Here is a 19,683-nt window from a genome sequence, read left to right on the forward strand (position 1 = left end):
TTCACCTATTGTCACAGTTATGGCGCAAGTTTGTACATGGCTGAACGCAGACAAACCCCAACGCTTGGAAGAAATCCTTCATGATGCAAATAGTATAGATGAAGATTGTGGACTGAATGAGATAGAACTGCGTGAAGTTGATGCCGTAGACGCAGATTTTGACATGCAGGGGGGTGGAAGGTGAGGTTGCTTGACGAAAATGAACAGACAAGCTCAGCTGATTCCCGATGCAGGTGGGTGTTTACGAGGCTTGTCAGTTTATTATTTTCTTTCTGTTTGTTGTAACAATGAATATAAATGCATTGTGTGTGTTTTGAATGTGTTAGCTGTGGTAAGTAGCTTCGTCAGTCACTCACCAGTGTCTGTGTGTGTGTGTGTGTGTGTGACAGAGAGTAAATCACGTGTGTACTGTGTGTGACCAACGCTGCGCGAGGGGGCGTGGCTTGCTGGCTGGTCATTGTTGATGACAGCGTGTGTCGCTCGCCTAGAGCTTTATGTGAATTCGTTCCCGAGTGTGTATTGGTTTGTTGTTGTTGTTGTTGTTGTTGTTGTGTGTGTGTGTGTGTGTGTGAGTGGGGGAGGGAGGGGGGTGCGGGTGGAGGAGAAGATGTTTAGAAAACTGAAATCAGAGAATGATATGCAGAATTGTATGCCTAAATTACTTTGTAAATGCAACACTTGTGGAAGTGTGTGTGTGTGTGTGTGTGTGGTTATTTTGTTTTGCATGAGAAAGAGAATGAAGGGGGTGTGGCATACCATGAACCAGTTTCAGTGTGTGTGTGTTGGGGGTGGGGGGTGAGGGTAGGTGTGTGTGTTTGTATTTAAGCTTCTCAAAACAATCAGAAACAAGAGAGGCAATGCCTTCAAGACTCACTTGTGATACACTTAAAAAAAAAAAAAAAATCTAATCGTTAAAATGTGTTCTGTATTTGTTATTATAAAGCTTTGGGTTAAAAGGAAAAGAAAAAAGTCCTAACGGCAGATTCGAATTCCGCGTGTTCGGGTGAGAAGAATCTGTCTTACCTATTACACTATCGTGGCTCCTTAACTGACGTTCAAAAATATAATGTTTAAACATGCTTTTTTAAAGGGTGATAAATCAATTGCGGTATTCGTGGTGAGAACGCTGTTTAAATCATATTATTCTGGTGTATCTTGGGCATTCAAAAAATCTTAAAGGGCAATTAAAAATTCTTTTTAAGTCAGCGGTAAAGCAGACGTGGCTATCGCCGCAGTCACACTGCAACATTTAGCCATTTTCTCTAGATCTAGATAGATGTACAAGTTTCAGTCAGTTACACCCGGTTGACATGGTCGATTCAGTTTCTATTTTATGTTCATTCTAGTTGACTCACTTGTGTAAACAAAGTGAGTCTATGTTTTAACCCGGTGTTCGGTTGTCTGTGTGTGTGTGTGTCTGTGTGTGTGTGTGTGTGTGTGTGTGTCTGTGGTAAACTTTAACATTGACATTTTCTCTCCAAATACTTTGTCAGTATTTTTATGCCTAATTTGGTGTCAGCTGACAAAGTATTTGCAGAGAAAATGGCAATGTTAAAGTTTACCACGGACACACACACACACACACACACACACACACACAAACAAACAACTGAACACCGGGTTAAAACATAGACTCACTTTGTTTACACAAGTGAGTCAAAAAAACCAAAAACAAACAAACACAAAAAAACCCCCAACAAACTTAGTCTTTTATGCAATGTGTTTCAGGTATACAGCATGGTGATGATCATGATGTTCGTCCTGGACCATCTGGAGTTGACAACTTGCCACAAACCTGCAGCTGAAGACCAGCAGCAGCAAGACCAAAGGGCAGTAAATAAGCCTCCGGCAATTCTGGATTACAACAAAAACATGGGTGCCATGGACCATCATGACCAACAACTGTAGCCCTACGATGCCACAAGGAAAACCTAGAAGTGGTACGAATATCTGTGTGTACATTTTCTACAAATTGCCATGCTGAATGCACACATCCTCAAAAAAGCAGGCAACAGCAGTACATTCCTGGACTTCCAGAAGGATGTAATTAGTGCCATGATTTTTGGTGACCAAACCCAGACACTGCTAAAGATGACCACGCTGTTCGTCTGTGTGGACAACCCTTCATTGATGTCATCCCACCTACCCCACAGAAGGCCTGGCTACAAAGGAGTTGCAGAGTCTACTGGAAGAAAGGGCAAAGAAAGGATGTGAGGTTCTACTGCCCAGACTGCCCCAGTAAACCGCACTGTGTCTTGAAGACTGTTTCCGCAAGTACCACACACAGCGTGGGTGGGGTGGCGGCTTGGGGAATGCCAATGAAATGATGCAAGTGATAGGGCTCCAATGAATAGATAAATAAATCTAGACTGATCTTGAATGCCAGTGCTTTCCAGGAGCAATAAACACTCCACTGGACCTGCCTATCTTTCTGATCTCATCAACGCTTGCACTCCCTCAAGAACTCTCCACTCTTCCTCTGACTATCTGAACATTTCTCGTGTCAGAATGAGAACCTGTGGTGAACGCTCTTTCCTCTTTGCAGCTCATAGATATCTGATACACCCTTCAGTCTCTGCCTTTTGCTCTTCACTAAAAACTCATTTCAAAACCTGTCTATGGGTATTCTCGGTTGTCTGTGTGTGCAACACCGCCCTATGCCTGCCTACTCATTGTTCATGTGTGAAGAATGAAATCATTATTATTATCATTATTGTCGTTGTTGTTGCTGTTGCTGCTGTTATTATTATCATCATTATCATTATCATCAGAATGATTTGACTGGTGTGCAGGTATGGGAAGGTGAATGTGAGTGTGACGGTGAAGGTGATGAGGAGGAAGGATGAGGTGCAGACAGCGCCACACGTGATGAAGCTGAAGAAGTTCCTCTATGACTACATGTATGAGGACTGGTACCTGGCCAGTACTGTGCCCCTGGATATGATGTTAGAACTACCTGTGAGTTTGTGTGTGTGTGTGTGTGTGTGTGTGTGTGTACACTATTATTCATCAATAATGATAATAATGATGATAATAAATGAAGTGGTAAGCTGGTGTCAGCATGGCCCAGTCTTATTTGCCATGAGGAGCGAAATGGTTGGGATACTTTGTCATGAACTGTGTTTTGTGGGTTTGTCTTAGAATTTATGTGTAGATCTGACAGTTTTGTGTTGATGCGGTTGAACACTTGACAGTCCTGATATGGCCCTGTGCGGTCGGCTGGACTTTAAGCAACAAGAATAACAAAAAAAAAAGGGGGGGGGGGGGGAACCAACCTTACAGTCGTTTCTTCTTTTTCTTCTTTCCACTTAGATTAGAGCTCAGGTCAGGTCAGGTCATTAAATCTGCTACTGGTAACCTGTAATCCAGTACAACCTGTTCAGGGTCGGGTTGCTGGCGACTAAACCGGCACTCCCACCGCTCCTTTCCGGGACTGGTGAGGCGGGTGGCTAGACACCCTTATGGAGATCCATAAAAGGGCGTTGGCTCAGGAGAGCCACTGACGGCCATCTAGCTCCACCGTGCTGTGTGCATGCCACACGCAGTTGGCCCCCGGGGTGTGTCTACCCATGCATGCAAAATCTGGATCCGGCAGAATCTGTGGAAGAAACCTATCGGTTCAATGGAGAGGAAGGCGGTTACAGCAACGCACTGTGGAGTGCAGAGAGCAAGATGAGACACCGAAAGGATATCTTGGTCATCCACTGCATCCGTGCTCATCCTCCAGTCGTCTTGACTTAGTCTTGCCACTGGAAATTGGTGGACCCAGACGAGAGAGTGAGGTCGACGTTGCACAACTCCTCTTCACTTTAAACAAACTCATCGCGCAAGTCATCAGTCATCCAAAATGACCTTTCATTCTTCATCATTTCATCACACCCAAGTCCTGTGGCGACAGGCGAGCGACGAAACGACAGGTGTGGGTACACTGGCAGTCGCAGCCGCAGACCTGCACGCAGGCGGCTCAGGCCATAGGGTCGTTCTTCGTCGACAGGAGCAGCGATGGAGCTCGGCAGCCGTCTGAGCGTCTGAGCAGCCCTCTTTAGGAATGCACTGCTCACCTCCCTGGCATGAGGAAGGGGCTAGAAAAGGTGCCCTAAAAATTGCCTGCTCCATATCACCCTGGCCAGCATACCACGGCTGGCGGGGACCCTACATCAGTGGTCGAAACAACAAGAAAGAAAAGAAAAAAACAAGGATCGTTCCTCTCACCATTGTTGCTTGGAACATAAGGACTCTCCTGGACAGAGATAACGCGGACAGACCCCAAAGGAGAACGGCACTAGTTGCATCCGAACTCGCCAGATACAACATTGACATCGCAGCCTTGAGTGAGACTCGGCTTGCAGGCGAAGGCGAGCTCTGTGAACAGGGATCTGGTTACACCTTCTTCTGGAGTGGACGAGGAAGCGAAGAGCGACGTGAGGCTGGCGTTGGTTTTGCAGTAAAAACAGCACTTGTCAGCAAGCTAGCTGGAATCCCAAAGGGAGTCAACAATAGGCTTATGACCATGAAACTCCCACTGGCATCTGGCCAGAAGCACTTCACCATTGTCAGTGCCTACGCCCCAACCATGACCAACCCGGATGAAGTGAAGGCGAAGTTCTACGAGGACCTTCACTCTGTCATTGCTGCTATCCCTAAAGCAGACAAGCTCATCATTCTTGGGGACTTTAGTGCTAGAGTTGGCTCTGACTACATCTCCTGGGATGGAGTGATTGGAAAGCACGGTGTGGGCCACTGCAACCCAAATGGATTGCTTTTGCTTCAGACCTGTGCAGAGCACGAACTGCTGATAACCAACACAGTTTTCTGCCTCCCTACCCGTAACAGGACGTCATGGATGCACCCTCGCTCAAAGCATTGGCATCTCATCAATTATGTCATCGTCAGGAAAAGGGATAGGCAAGATGTACGTGTAACAAAGACCATGTGTGGCGCCGAGTGTTGGACAGACCATCGCCTTGTAGTCTCGAAGCTGAATATTCGAATCCAGCCCAAGAGACGCCCCCAAGGCCAGAAGGCCCCAAAACGGCTCAACATCGCTAAGCTGAAAAACATCACCATCAAACAGTCCTTTGTGGAGCTGCTGGAAGATGTCTGGAATCCGCCTCTCTGGACAGCCAGAATGTGGAGTCTGACTGGAGGACCCTGCGTGAGCTGATCTATAGTACAGCTTCAGAGACCCTGGGACCCATGACCAGAAAGCATAAAGACTGGTTTGATGAAAACTGTGATGAAATCAAGCAGCTTCTGGATGAGAAACACCGTCTGCATCAAGCCTACCTGAGCAACCCAAAGTCCACATCAAAAAAGGATGCATATGATGCCATCCGCAGGACTGTTCAGCAAAAGTTACGCCAGATGCAGGATAAGTGGCTGAGTGACAAAGCTGATGAGATCCAGGGATATGCACGATATGAAGAGGTTCTATGATGCCTTAAAAGAAGTCTACGGCCCCACATCCTCTGGATCATTCCCCCTCCTCAGTGCAGATGGGAATACCTTGATCACCGAGAAGGAGAAAATTCTCGAACGCTGGGCTGAGCACTTCAACAGTGTCTTAAATCGCCCTTCCTCCATAAATGATGAAGCCATGGACCGTCTCCCACAAGTCCCCATCAACGAAGCACTGGACGATCTGCCAACACCTCTTGAGACCCAGAAAGCAATTCGTCTACTATCCATTGGCAAAGCACCTGGCTCAGACTCCATACCAGCAGAGGTCTACAAGGATGGAGGCACTGTGCTGACTGAGAAGCTCCATCAGCTGTACTCACTCATGTGGAAAGAAGAGACGATCCCCCAGGATTTCAAAGATGCATCTATCATTCACTTGTACAAGCGAAAGGGGAACCGGCAAGCCTGTGATAACCATCGGGGCATTTCCTTGCTCTCCATCGCAGGCAAGATACTTGCCAGGATCCTACTAAACCGCCTCACAGCACACCTTGACCAAGGTCATTTGCCAGAGAGCCAATGTGGATTCCGGAAAGAGCGCGGAACCACCGACATGGTGTTTGCTGCAAGGCAGCTGCAAGAGAAATGTCAGGAGCAAAGTGCTGATCTGTTCTCCACCTATGTCGACCTCACTAAGGCCTTCGACACCGTGAGTAGAGAGGGACTGTGGAAGATCATGGCCAAGTACGGATGCCCTCGGAAATTTATTTCCTTGGTCAGCCAATTCCATGAAGGCATGCAGGCTCGAGTCCAGGACAAAGGTGAAACATCTGCTCCTTTTGCTGTCACAAATGGTGTCAAGCAAGGCTGCGTCCTGGCTCCAACACTGTTCAGCCTCATGTTCTCTGCAATGCTTACTGATGCCTTCAGAGATGGCGATGTTGGAATCGGCCTAAAGTACCGAACAGATGGCAAGTTGTTTAACCTCAGAAGGCTTCAAGCAAAACCAAAGGTCATGACAGACATCATCAGAGACTTTTTGTTTGCTGATGATTGTGCCCTCAACGCTGGATCTGAAGCTGACATGCAACTCAGCGTCGACAAGTTTGCCACTGCCAGCAGGAACTTCGGCCTTACCATCAGCACGAGGAAAACTGAAGTTCTCCATCAGCCAGCCCCAGGGAAACCCTACGTTGAGCCCAACATCACAGTCAACGGTCAGAGACTCAGTGCGGTGGAGCGGTTCACATACCTTGGCAGCACACTGTCACGAAATGCGACCATCGACGATGAAGTGAACGTCAGGATTACAAGAGCAAGCGCAACTTTTGGTAGACTCAATGCAAATGTCTGGAACAGAAGAGGCATTAGTCTTGAGACCAAGCTAAAGGTCTACAGAGCAGTAGTTCTTCCCACACTACTGTACGCCTGCGAAACTTGGACAGTGTACCAACGACATGCCAAGAAGCTGAACCACTTCCACACAACATGCCTCAGGAAGCTACTGAACATCAAGTGGCAAGACAAGACCCTAGACACAGAGGTGCTCGCAAAAGCCACCCTTCCCAGCATCTTCACCATCCTGATGCAGTCCCAGCTTCGCTGGGCTGGACACGTGGCGTGCATGCCAGACCGTCGGCTGCCCAAAAGGCTCTTCTATGGCGAGCTGCAACAAGGGAAGAGATCACACGGAGGTCAGAAGAAGCGCTTCAGAGATACTCTGAAAGTCTCTCTGAAAGCGTTTGATATCAACCCTGACTCCTGGGAGGAATCTGCAGTGGACCGTGACAAATGGCGCGCTACTGTGCACAAAGGCGCCAAGTTGTGCGAGGCCAACAGGACTGCTGCAGCTGTTCAGAAGAGGGAGGCCAGAAAGTCACGGGCAAACAAGCTCCCTGACAATGGTATGCCTGTCTTTGTCTGCCCCATCTGTCAGCGAACATTTTGTGCGCAGATTGGACTATTCAGGCATCTGCGCATTCACAGATAGATTCATGAGCATCCTCCCCCCCACCCCACCACCACCCTCCCCCCATCCCCCAGCTGGATGACAACGATGGTCATCATCGATCTCGATGGACACACCACCACCATATGTATGCTTATGTGTATTGACAAATGTTTATTATCACTTGAATTTCTGTAAAGGTGATCAAAATTAGTACTCTTGTTTTGGGGGTGGGTTGGGGGGGGGGGGGAACCAACCTTAGAGTCGTTTCATCTTTTTCTTCTTTCCACTTAGATTAGAGCTTTTGTTTTTTCTTTTTTTTCTATTATTAGTATTTAAAAAAGAAAAGAAAAAGATAACAGCTCTTTTTTTTTTCTTTCTTTTTCAATGAACAATCATTTTGATTTGCAACGTATATGTGTGTGTGCGTGCATATACGTGGGTACTTATATATGTGTATCTGTATGTATGCATGTGTATTTGTGTATGTATACTGGTATGTATATGTATATATGTGTATATGTATGTGTATATGTATATATATATATATGTATGTATGTATATATATGCTTATGTGTATGGATTGGTATATATTATATATATATATATATATATATATATATATATATGTATTGACAAATGTTTATTATCACTTGAATTTCTGTAAAGGTGATCAAAATTGGTACTCTTGTTTTGGGGGTTGTTTGGTGTGTTTCTGTGTTGTTTTTTTTCCTCTTAAGACTTTTTTTGGGGGGTGGGGAGGGGAGGGAGCTTGAGGGAGGGGTGTACTAGGGGGTTGTACACACACACACAACACATACACTCGCACTCACTCACTTTGTTGTCACACCATTCCGTTCAAATCCCTATCTGAACAGCAAACCTTCCCCTTCCTACCCCTCTCTCTCACACACACACAGACCGCCTCTCCCCCCACCCCTTCCCCAGCTCCCCATCCAACCTCTCCTGGTCATCATGTAATTCCCAGCCCCTTCCCTCGCCCAAGCCGGCCACGCCCAAGCTGGCCACGGCCATGGCCACGTGGCCAGGGCTGTGTGCCCCCCCATCCCCACACCCATCTTATCTCTATTAGCCCGACACGCCCAAGCTGGCCAGCTCGTGGCCACGTGGCCAGGGCTGTGTGCCCCCCCATCCCCACACCCATCTTATCTCTATGCTAAGAGTTCAGTTTGTGTTCCCAGCCTGTGGAATGCTGGCTGTTTGAACATGCACTGAACCGCTGAACCATGACAATTAGGTCAGCTGTGTGTGTTGTCTTCACCGCCATTTTATTTACAAAGAGAGCTCGAAGTGGAGTGGTCATCTTGTTGACACTTTGTTGCTGAGAGGAGTGAAAGGTAAGATTTCTTGTTTATTTGTTTGTTTTTGCAATGGGTGAAAATGAATTAGAAAATATGTATGACTGGAAAAGAGAAAAAAACAACACAAAAAACAAAAACAGCAGAGCAAACATTCAGAAACACTTGAGCAGTGACTAAATATGACTTGAGCAATGATACTGATTTAGAGCCAATGCCTGGAAGTTAACGTTCTAATGACTGTACCTGTACCAGTTTCATTTATGCAAAGTATATATATATATATATATCTGTGTGTGTGTGTGTGTGTGTGTGTGTGTGTGTACTGAATGGTTTTAAGTTGTGTTTGTGTGTTAGTCACTTAGTCTCTGTGTGCATTTGGTCTTGGATTGACGTGAATATGAGGCCAAATTAAGACAAAAGGTGTGTATGTTTGTGTGCGTGCATGCGTGTGTGTGTGTGAATGCAAAGATGTGTGTGAGTGTGTGTGTGTGTGTGTGAGTAAGATGGATTAGATATGGCAGTGGTGTTAGTCATTTAGTGAGTGTTAGTCACATAGTATGTGTTTCTGCGTTTGGTGCTGGCATGTATGTAAGGCCAAATTAAGACAAAAGGTGTGTTTGTGTGAGTTAGATGGATTAGATGGGTTGGTGGTGAAGAACACGCTTGTGAGAGTGTTTTATCTGTCCAAGTTTGACCCTTTGAGCCCTGAGTTCCTGAGCAATTTTAACCCTTCTGCCTGAGCTCCTGAGCCAAAATTTGCAAATAATTGGTATTAAACCCCTTGAGCCCTGATCACCGCTTTACCAGTGGCAGAGAAAAATGACATAATGCCCGGCCACCAGTTGAGCGGTGCGTAAACACTTGAAGCGTGCAGAGTCTCAGCCTGGCCCGTCAGGGCAGAAATCAGGGACAAAACGTGCGAGAAAACAGCTGTACACAACGCAGCAAGTAATTGATATGCTTGATGATTTATCGGAAGTAGAGTATGACAATGATTACTCTGATAGTGAGGTGGAATTCGAATCGGATGATTTTGCTACAGATAGTGATGGTGAAAATGAAGACTCTGCACGCTTCATGATAGAAATCGATCTTTTTTATCCAAAGCACATGCACAAAACTCAGTGAGGCAATGTTGATACTGCATTCGCTGGCGTCGGAATATTACGGTTTTTCTGATTGGCTGTTCAATATAAGTCAACCAATAGCAAAACACGACACAAGTGTTTACGCACCGCTCAACTGGTGGCCAGGCATTATGCCACCCCTCCCCACCACTAGTAAACTGGTGGTCAGGGCTCAAAGGGTTAAAATATGTGATAATGAATGAATAAATAAATGTCCTTTCATGCTTGCTATATTTCGTTTAGACCTTTATTCTTTGTGGTTCAGAACCTGAACAGAGGGACACAGACTTATAAATTCATGAGGAAACAACACCCAGGAAACAAAACCTTCAGTTGCACAGTTATCAGAATGATACCCAGAAGACAACAGACCATGAAAATGGGAAGGAGCAGGACACAGATCAGCATGCCAGTGGAGCACTCTTCTGCTGTTTCCTCCAGTCAGCAGCAGTGGTAAGTGATGCGTCAGTTATGAGAGAGATATTTTTCTGGTAGAAATTTGCCAGAGGGGACTTTTTCTTGCTATGGATTCTATTACGTGCCTTAGCTTGCTAAGTAGGAAAAGTATTGTATACTATTGGTATTAGTTTAATTGTATTACACTATCAGTCAACAGAAAATACTCAGGGCCAGTGGAAAGAAAGCGTAGTACAAAGAAATTACATTGTAATTATATCACACTGTCATCTGAAAAGTGAAGATAATCGATCAGTACAAAGAAAATAACACACTGATAATCTGACAGTAATATATATATATATATATATATATATATATATATATATATATATATATATATAATGAATGGTTATAAGTTGTGTTTGTGTGTTAGTCACTTAGTCTGTGTTTGTGCGTTTGGTCTTGGATTGACGTGAATATAAGGCCAAATTAAGACAAAAGGTGTGTATGTGTGTGTGTGTGTGCATGCATGCATGTGTGTGTGTGAATGCAAAGATGTGTGTGAGTGTGTGTATGTGTGTTTGAATAAGATGGATTAGATAGGGTAGTGTTAGTCATTTAGTGAGTGTTAGTCACTTAGTATGTGTTTCTGTGTTTGGTGTTGGCATGTATGTAAGGCCAAATTAAGACAAAAGGTGGGTGGGTATGTGTGTGTGTGTCTGTGTGTGTGTGTGTGTGTGTGTGTGTGTGTGTGTTGCTGTATTTCATTTTGACCTTTATTCCTTTTGTTTCAGAACCTGAACAGATGGAAATGGACACAGACTTACGAATTTGTGAGGAAACAACACTCAGGAAACCAAAAAAATGCAGAGCCAATTATCAAAAGTTTGGGAAATAAACAGATCTTTTACACAGTATTGTTTGTTCGCTCAAATGTCTCATGCTGATAAGTGCATGTAAGAACTGTAATGATTGAAAAAGAGTGTGAGTTACCAGAACCATTGTGCCTGAACCAGTACATATTATTTTTTATGATTTTTTTTCCCCTAATATATCAGAATCAGAATCAGAACAACTTTATTATCCCAGAAGAGAAATTATCAGATTTTCTTCAACATGTGTTCATATTGTGTATTTTAATATGTCACCATATTTATCAACTTGATTTCATAAGCTTTTCACACTTTTTTTTTCACAGCGAAATAGTTGTTCACAATATAATCTTTCAAGGTTAAAGAGAAATGCATTTCACTTCAATGACTTTATTGTTATCACTTGAATAATGTTTTGATATATATATATATATATATGTATGTATGTATAAACAATATAAAGAACTCTGTTCAGGGAAGCTTGGGCAGACAGATAGATATATATGTATGTAATGTTAAGATGTAATGTACTGAGTGAGAAATCCAGGACAGTTGCACTGTGACAAAATTCACAAGACCAATAGACAACCAAGTCAAGATACAGCACAACTGATTTTCCACTTGAGATCTGTGAAAATGAGCACCCTTTTAATTGTTGTTTCAACTCATATTTCACCAAATTAACTCATTAGAACAGAACTGCATTGGGAAATGTAAATGTTATTTATACCAGGTCACCAAAATAATTTTAACACTATTTCATATTGATTGAATTTCACACTCTGGCACATCCTAACTATCAACTGACAGAGATGAAATTAAAAAAAGAAAGGAAATGGAAAAAAAATATATATATATAGCTGCTTGCTTCACAGGCTGCACATACGGAAGATGCTTTCCTTTTCAGTCTTCTGTTCAGTTGCATCTTTGAGAAGATTATTTGTGACTTTTATTTATGACATCTGTTATGTTTTAGGTGATTTGTTTGTTTTTCTTTTATTCAGAAAGTTAAAGTTTGCTTTTCTTGTAGTCACCCATATCTTTATGTATGCTTTTGTTGTTGTTTTTTGCCTCAAGCATTTTTCCTATGTGACAGAGTTGCAATCAATGCTTGCTACCTATAGCTGTATTAAAATCGTTAATGTTGTCTAAACTTATTTACTTGTGGATTCTTTTACCAAATCCACCTGACAGGCAGATCAAGCAGTTGCAAAAAATGTGTTAAGCGTTTATTTGGGATAACAAAAACGATAAAATTAAATGTGTTAAGCGTTTATTTGGGATAACAAAAACGATAAAATTAGGAGACAGTATTCTATCCATAGTATTCAAAAAGGGGGTTTAGGTATTCCGCATAATGTAACATACTTACAATCATTAAAACTGTCATGGGTATGCAAACTTATCGTTCGGACACCAAGGTGGAAATGAATTTTGACAGCCCTGTGTCCTGAAGTGGAAATGATGAACAATTATGGTCCAAAACGTTATGCAATCAGCAAACTCAACCCTTTCTGGAGAGATGCTTTTACTGCATACACTAACTTTTGTTTAAAAAAAAAAAAAAAAAAAAGTGGAGGTAAAAAAGGGCGAAGAAATATTGGCTGAACCCATATTTTTTAATGAAAAATTCACAATTGGCCATAAGGAATTTTTTTTATAGGAACTGGGCAGGACAAAATATTTTCTTTGTTAAAGATTTGATTGATGAAAATGGTAAATTCTTAACGTACCAGTCCTTTTCACAAAAAATTAGATGTAGAATTAATTTCATGGAATTTACAAGTTGCATTCATTCGAATAAAACATTACTTGAATAAGAATAACATTAAGATTGGAAGCAATGTAGCAGAAATCAACACAAAAGCTAAACACCTCCTAATGAGTGTAAGTAAAGGATCTAAACAGTATTATGAAATATTAATGAATGAATTAGAAGTATCCAGCATTAAATCATTTACAACATGGGAGGAGAAGCTAAATATACAATTAGACTGGGAAGCAATATTGAAAAAGATTTGCTAAATAAACGATATCAAGTTAAAATGGTTTCAAATTAGAATTTGTCATAGAATCCTGGTGACAAATACTATTCTAAATGTAGCCAGGTTGGCTACGATCTTCGTTGGGCCAGCTTAGCAGACAACTTTTGTGACTCGCCGAAGGTTACTAAGGAAGTTTGTAAATTGGTCACAAGTTATCTCCCTTTACAGGGAACTGTATGATTTTTTCATCAATTTGTTAAATTATAGACACTTCCTTATAGACGAGATTATAGTTTTTATGTTATTGGACTTCAGAAAGATGATACTTGTCAACTGTAATGATATCATTTGGCCAGGTAGTCTATAACTCTTTTAAATTAATATTTATGTGAATGAATTTTGGCGCGATCTTCGAAATCCACTCAGTTGAAACATACAAAATACCTTCGTTTTCAATAAATCAATATAGTTGCCGTGGAATTTAGATTGTGTATTCAAATGTAAGTGAGTAAGCTTTCTTCTCGTGTATCGCTTTCTGTGTACACCTAAGTTATAGGCATGCGATGGTGCGAAATGTCTGACAGCATTTCAGCCTCACAAAACTCTCTTTTCTTCAAGCCACTGGAATTCGTCAATGCCGATTTGAGCAAAATATGTTTTGGTGTCATATACTGTACCATGTCAAACTGATGCAAACTAGGCCTATCGGTTTGCTCTGCTTGGCCAAATTTCGCGCGGCTAACAGTGAAAAGTCTTGCCCGGTCTGCCCTTAGCCAATCAAACGCTTCTAAAAGCTATAAGCGCTGAATTATTCCTTTGGCCAAGGCTCTTCATGCCATCTTGTCAGGTTTTCGCTCTGTCTTGTCTTTTGCTTTTTTTGGCTATTAAGAGTATTCATTTGGCCTTATTTTGCTGCATGCGGCTTGTCTGTATATTATTCTAACATTCTGTGTACTCATTTCGACTCGGCCCCCTCGATTTGTTCGTTTTTCTCTACCTCTAAGTCGATCCTGTCTTTCCTTTCTCTGTTGGGGATCGGATTTTCGCTGGGTGCCTACGCGCGGGTACCATGTCTCGTATGCCATCCCACGAAGGCAGGGATCATGAGGCTGGGATTGAGACTTGGCAAGAGACTCTCCCAGGCCTGGAGCTCATGATTCCTCCCGATAGGGACCGCGGTGATGTCTTTAGACGCTGATCGCGGAGGCGACGCTCATACCAGTAAAACGGTCATGAAGGGATACGAGCGTCGCCTCCCGAGGTGTCCCAGCACGAGGCAGGGAGAGGGGGGAGTGGCAAGTCCTCTCTTGGCGGTGGGGACTCACGGCTGGGTGCGAACTCCCAAGGGGAGGCCGCCCCCCGCCGTTACCCGGGTCCCCACATGGAGACGGCCCTCAGGGGCCCCAGTGCTGTTCCCCCTCCTCCCTTCTCTGTCGACCCCCCCTCCCCCACCTCCTTCTGGGGGGGAGAAAAATTTGGTTCCGGGGGGGGGACCTCTAGTTTGCCCACCCCGGGCCAAGCCACCCCAGTCTCCCCACAGGAGGGGATTCAGGGCGCATGGCAACCTGCTCTGCAGGTCTTCCTGCTATCCGGCCGGTCTCCCCTGCTGGGGGAGGCCCGCGCGTGTCAGGCGGTTCCGGGCAGTCAGACCACTCGTCTTTGGGCGGGTCTGACACCCAAGTCGGACCTGACCTCCCTCCAACTTGGCCAGGTTTTTCCCTTCATCAAGGTCAAGGCGCCAGTGACCCTTGGGGTTGGGGTCACAGGATGGCTGGTGCTCACGGGTGGTTACCCCCATTCTACCCGTACTGGAGCGCACATATGGTGCATGCTGGGTTGCCGGGAGGACCAGGGACCAGCCCCTTGTCCGCTTCCCACTGGACCCAACCCAGCACAGCTCACAGGATGACACACACAGCCCCGACAAGTGGGATTGACTTCTTGTCGGTCAGGTCGAGCTCCTCGACCAATATTGCCACTCCATCCTCAAATTGGTCCTCTGTCAACCCACAGGTTACCTCCACGGTCACAACGGCCTCCTTGTCAGGACCGACAGCTGCCGAGGGGCCCCGCTCGGCCCGTGGGAGCCTGCAGTTCCCACCTACCCAGCCCTCGGTTCTACAGGGAGATGAGTGGGTGTTTGTCCCCTCACAGCACTCACGGGTCCCTCTTGCATCCAGGGATGCCCTCACTGAGAAGGTGTGGCACCCACCATCCCAAGCATGGTTGGACCTACGGTCCACACGCTCCCCACCTGCTTCAGGTGTCAAGGACATAACAGCTGCGGCCATGGTCCCTGCTCGGGATCGTCCCAGCTCATCCCGCTGGGCTGACCACAGCCCACAGGACGCCCCAGTGGGTACATCCACTTGGGATGGCACCCAGCAGGGGATGGACTGCGAACATGAGTGGGAGCCCCTGTCTTCGGATGAGGACGAACAAGCGGATGAGCACCCTTCGCCCCCATCCCAGGGGGACAGATTGAACCCACGCCTCCCTAGGGACCAGCCTGAACCAAACTTGGACTTTGCCGAGCTCAAACTGACCTTCCCCAATAGGGTCATGCATGCCGAATCAGTCCCTCAGGCTACTTTGTTATCCTTGACCCTCCTTAGGCCATGTGACTCTAACTCCAGAACCACCAGACGACTCAGTGTGCCAGAAATGGCGCAGGAATGGCTTAATAAGCCAGCCCGCACTGTCAGGGGTGCTGCTTCCATCCCTCCTCCAGGCAGGGAGTCTCTCTCTGCCCCGGGCGCTTTTTCTCCGGGCAAGTTCCTTAAAGATTCCTCCAAGGGAGGGGTGTGGTCCTGGTACACACAGGACCACCCTGCCTATAGGGAAGCAGAGCCCTCCGCACAGGACAGGATGTTGGTCTCACAGTCCACCACCTTCCCCACCTCAGCTACTCTTTCCTTTAAAACGTTAGCAGAGTGGGACAGATTGGCCCGCTGCTGCCTCCTCAAGGTTTCCACGGCTTATACCTCCAGACTGGAGCAGTCTGATTGCCTACGCGTTTCCTCCCTTTCCAATCCTGTCCAAGGTGATATGGAAAGCCAGGTTGGAACGCCCGCAGCTGATCCTCATTGCGCCGAAATGGCCAGCCCAGCCCTGGTTTCCGGTCCTTCAGTCCCTGACACATGTTCCACCCCTGGAACTCGAAACCAAACCTCATCTGCTGAGGCAGCCTCGTTCGGGCATTCCTCATTCCAATCCTCAACTGCTCCACCTGCACGCGTGGCTGCTGTGCGGTCGGAACTGTCAGCATCACCATTGAAGTCTTCGACCCCTCGGTCGGCCTCTGTGTCGGCTGCACTGACCCAGGGGGGTGCCTCCTGTGACCTCCTCTCCATAGTCACCAAAGCAAGGAGGGAGGGAACGGAGACTTTGTTTGTCTTTGCTGGAAGAAATGGTTGCGGTGGTGTACAGCTCAGGACATTCCCCCTACTAACCCTATGAGCATGCAGCTGGCCAACTTTCTGGCTCACTGCTCCTCGGTTCTCAACCTGTCTGCTAGTTCTGTGTGAGGGTGAGGGTACAGGTCTGCCATCTGTACCACAATCAAACGGCTAGGTGGTCCCGCCTTTGAAGCGGATTTCCTGCTCAGAGAGGTGGCTAGGGATGCCTCTCTGAAGGAAGCTAGAAACCCCAGAAGAGTGCCCCTCTGGGACTTGTTCCTGGTGCTGGATTTCATTTGAAAACAGCCCTTCGAGCCATTGGGGACTATTCCTTTTGACTTGCTCACCCTCAAGACGACTTTCCTTCTGTTGCTGGCCACAGGCCGTCGTAGAAGCGAGATTCATGGTCTTAGTGGAATGCCACAAGATCTGGCCTTCCAAAGAGATGGTTCCATCACTCTTCGTTTCCTTCCAGAGTTCCTGGTTAAGAACCAAGACCCCGAGGTCCCTTCCCCCTCTCTGAGGGTCAGACCTTTGTCTGATATTCTTGCCCAAGATGATGAGGATAGGCATCTCTGCCCTGTTCGGTGTCTCAAGTACTATTGGGATAGGTCTCGCCATAGGCGTTCTTCTCAGAGGCGTCTTCTCATCTCCCTCAATGAGAATTACAAGAAAGACCATTTCCCGCTGGGTTTCCCAAGTCATTCATACAGCCTACTCTCATGCACACAAGGATATCAGTTGTCTTAATCCCAGAGCACACGAAGTGCGGGCCAGAGCTACTTCGGCTGCTTTCCAGCACTCAGTGCCACTGCAGCATGTCTTGGAGGCAGCTTTCTGGCGGTCTGAGATCCCTTCATCAACTTCTACCTCCGGGATTTCCATATGACCATGGCTGACGGTTCCAAGGGGATTTCCTTTGTCGCGGCTAACACTGCCGTCTCGGTTACAAGGGCTCCCCATATGAACCAGTAGGAGTTGCCCTCCTCCATTTGCTTTAAATTCTGCATCAGTTTGACATGGTACAGTATATGTCACCAAAAGGAGGAGTTTGTATTATACTCCATGTTTGGTGATACATATACTTACCATGTCAAACTCAAGTGCCCGCCCGTCCGTCCCCGCGTCTCCGCCGTGGTTCTCATGGGGCATTTTCTTCGATGGCCACGGAATGATTCAGCGCTTATAGGCGTTTGATTGGCTAAGAGCGGACCGGGCAAGATGGGGCGTCTTTTCACTGTTAGCCGCGCGAAATTTGGCCAAGCAGAGCAAACCGATAGGCCTAGTTTGCATGTTTGACATGGTAAGTATATGTATCACCAAACATGGAGTATAATACAAGCTCCTCCTTTTTTACAGTACCTAGACATTTTTATAGCGTGTTTTGCAGATTTTCGCATTTCTGGTATTAATTTGATTCATATTATATATATATAATTGGGTTGTAGTTGGTTTATACTTCATTGTCGATCACTAGTGTCAAAAGCACCGCCAAGTGGCGCCGACACGGGAGCTGTCCGTTGAGTTTTCTTTTGAATTTTGACATAAAAAATCATTACTATAGAAGCATATTCTAGAGATGATTTTTATACAGTTGGAAATTCAGGATTTTTTTTCAGTTACTTAACTGTTACAATTGTATTACATATCGCGACGTATTAATTGTTATAATGTACAGAAATGATACATGAACTCGTTAAAAGCTCGTTCATTCAGTGACTCTTTTTGTTTACAGTTTTTTACTACATTATTTTTGTAGAAAATGGTTTAGCTTAAGAAAATGCTCGTCTCTTGTAGTTTTGTGTGATATATGTCTATATTAGTTCCCCGAGCCGAAAGTCAGAAGCTGTTAAATTTGGTCAAACAAACACAAGCTTGGCCCCTCAAGGCTCACGGAGGGCCGGTTTCATGAGTCGCTTCGCAGCGCTGGCTTTGTGGTTCAGCGGAACTGAATATAAGGAGTGAGCCAGTGCCAGACAAATAGAGAACTCTCCTGGTCTGGAAGAATGAGAAAATAAAAGAAGAAAACCAGCGCACTGCCTTCCCGAGTCTACCTTGCCTGGCTGCAGCTCTCTTCTACTAACACCTTCTACCTGTCTTCACCTTCTCTAACACCACCTTACCACCCCGTCACATAAAAAAAACATGGGATTAATAGATAATGATAAATGCAACTTCTGTGGTAGATAGAAGGACACTGTAAACCATTATCTGTATGACTGCCAATACTCACTATCGTTTTGGACAGAATTACAAAGTATCATCATAGAAAATTTATCAAAATTGTGCTGAACTAAATTTGAATAATAAGCTCATATTATTTGGAACAGAAAAGAACAGCAGAACTGATGACATATTAGATCTTATCCTACTACTTGGAAAATTCTTTATATACAGATGCAGAATAAACAAACTTAGACCAAATATCCTAATGTTCTTGACAGAATTAAAGACTAGATATAAATTGAAAAACATGCACACCTACTGAACATGCAAAAGCATGAACTTGTTATAAAATGGCTGCCATACATGAACCTGATAGAACAATGAACTTTGTCAAACTAGTTTCACAATGCATTGGTTAAAGGAAACTGACTTTCTGTTTCCCCAATGTTACTTTATTCTGTTATTTATTGTTGATATTTTTATGTCATTTGTCTTGTGGTGATACAAACTCATACCTTGAGTGTATTACACTGCCTATTTAGATGATGAAAAAGTGCAGTATGGACACTAATATGAAGAAATTTCCTTCGTGCATACCAAGAACGTGCCCCAAGTTTTGTCTCTTTTTTTTCCAATTTATTAATTTACTTATTCATTTATTTGTGATCATGTTTGTTTTAATTTTATTATTATTATTTAAAAAAATTTTTTTTTTAGTGTTTTTGTTTTTTGTTTGTAACGAAGTGCATATTTAGAACAGTGACAAAAAGTTATGTAAAATATGCGCTATGTATGCCTATGTTCTTCCTCTGTATATGTCTTTTTCTCGTTACACTTTTTTCCCAGCTAGGCATTAAGTTAATGTAATGTATTGTATTCGTACTGTTTAGTTATATTATTTAGTTATATTAAGGTTTGTGCAATGTAAACAAAAATTGAATGAATAAAAAAAAAATCTGAAAAAAAATGATAAAGAATAAAATGAAATAAAAATTGATGATAATGATAATAATATCGTCATTATTATTGTCATATTATGACCTGTAGCACTGCACGTGTCCTCCAG

General features: G+C 44.5%; 1 protein-coding gene and 1 long non-coding RNA gene across 4 annotated transcripts in view; both read left to right on the forward strand.

The window, feature by feature from the left end:
* Window positions 1-19,683, forward strand: part of LOC143277193 (bifunctional peptidase and (3S)-lysyl hydroxylase Jmjd7-like) — a 100,813-nt gene that overhangs the window by 26,075 nt on the left and 55,055 nt on the right. For all 3 annotated transcript variants that reach the window (XM_076581971.1, XM_076581972.1, XM_076581973.1), the window contains exon 4: window positions 2,793-2,958. In XM_076581971.1, the coding sequence (XP_076438086.1) occupies window positions 2,793-2,958 (166 nt within the window). The remainder of the gene's footprint in view (window positions 1-2,792; window positions 2,959-19,683) is intronic.
* LOC143277197 (uncharacterized) lies at window positions 25-1,937 on the forward strand. The gene is made up of 2 exons (XR_013053697.1): window positions 25-233; window positions 1,729-1,937. It is a non-coding gene; the product is annotated as an uncharacterized LOC143277197 (long non-coding RNA).

The sequence above is a fragment of the Babylonia areolata genome, chromosome 33 (assembly GCF_041734735.1).
Source record: "Babylonia areolata isolate BAREFJ2019XMU chromosome 33, ASM4173473v1, whole genome shotgun sequence".
NCBI lineage: Eukaryota > Metazoa > Mollusca > Gastropoda > Neogastropoda > Buccinidae > Babylonia > Babylonia areolata.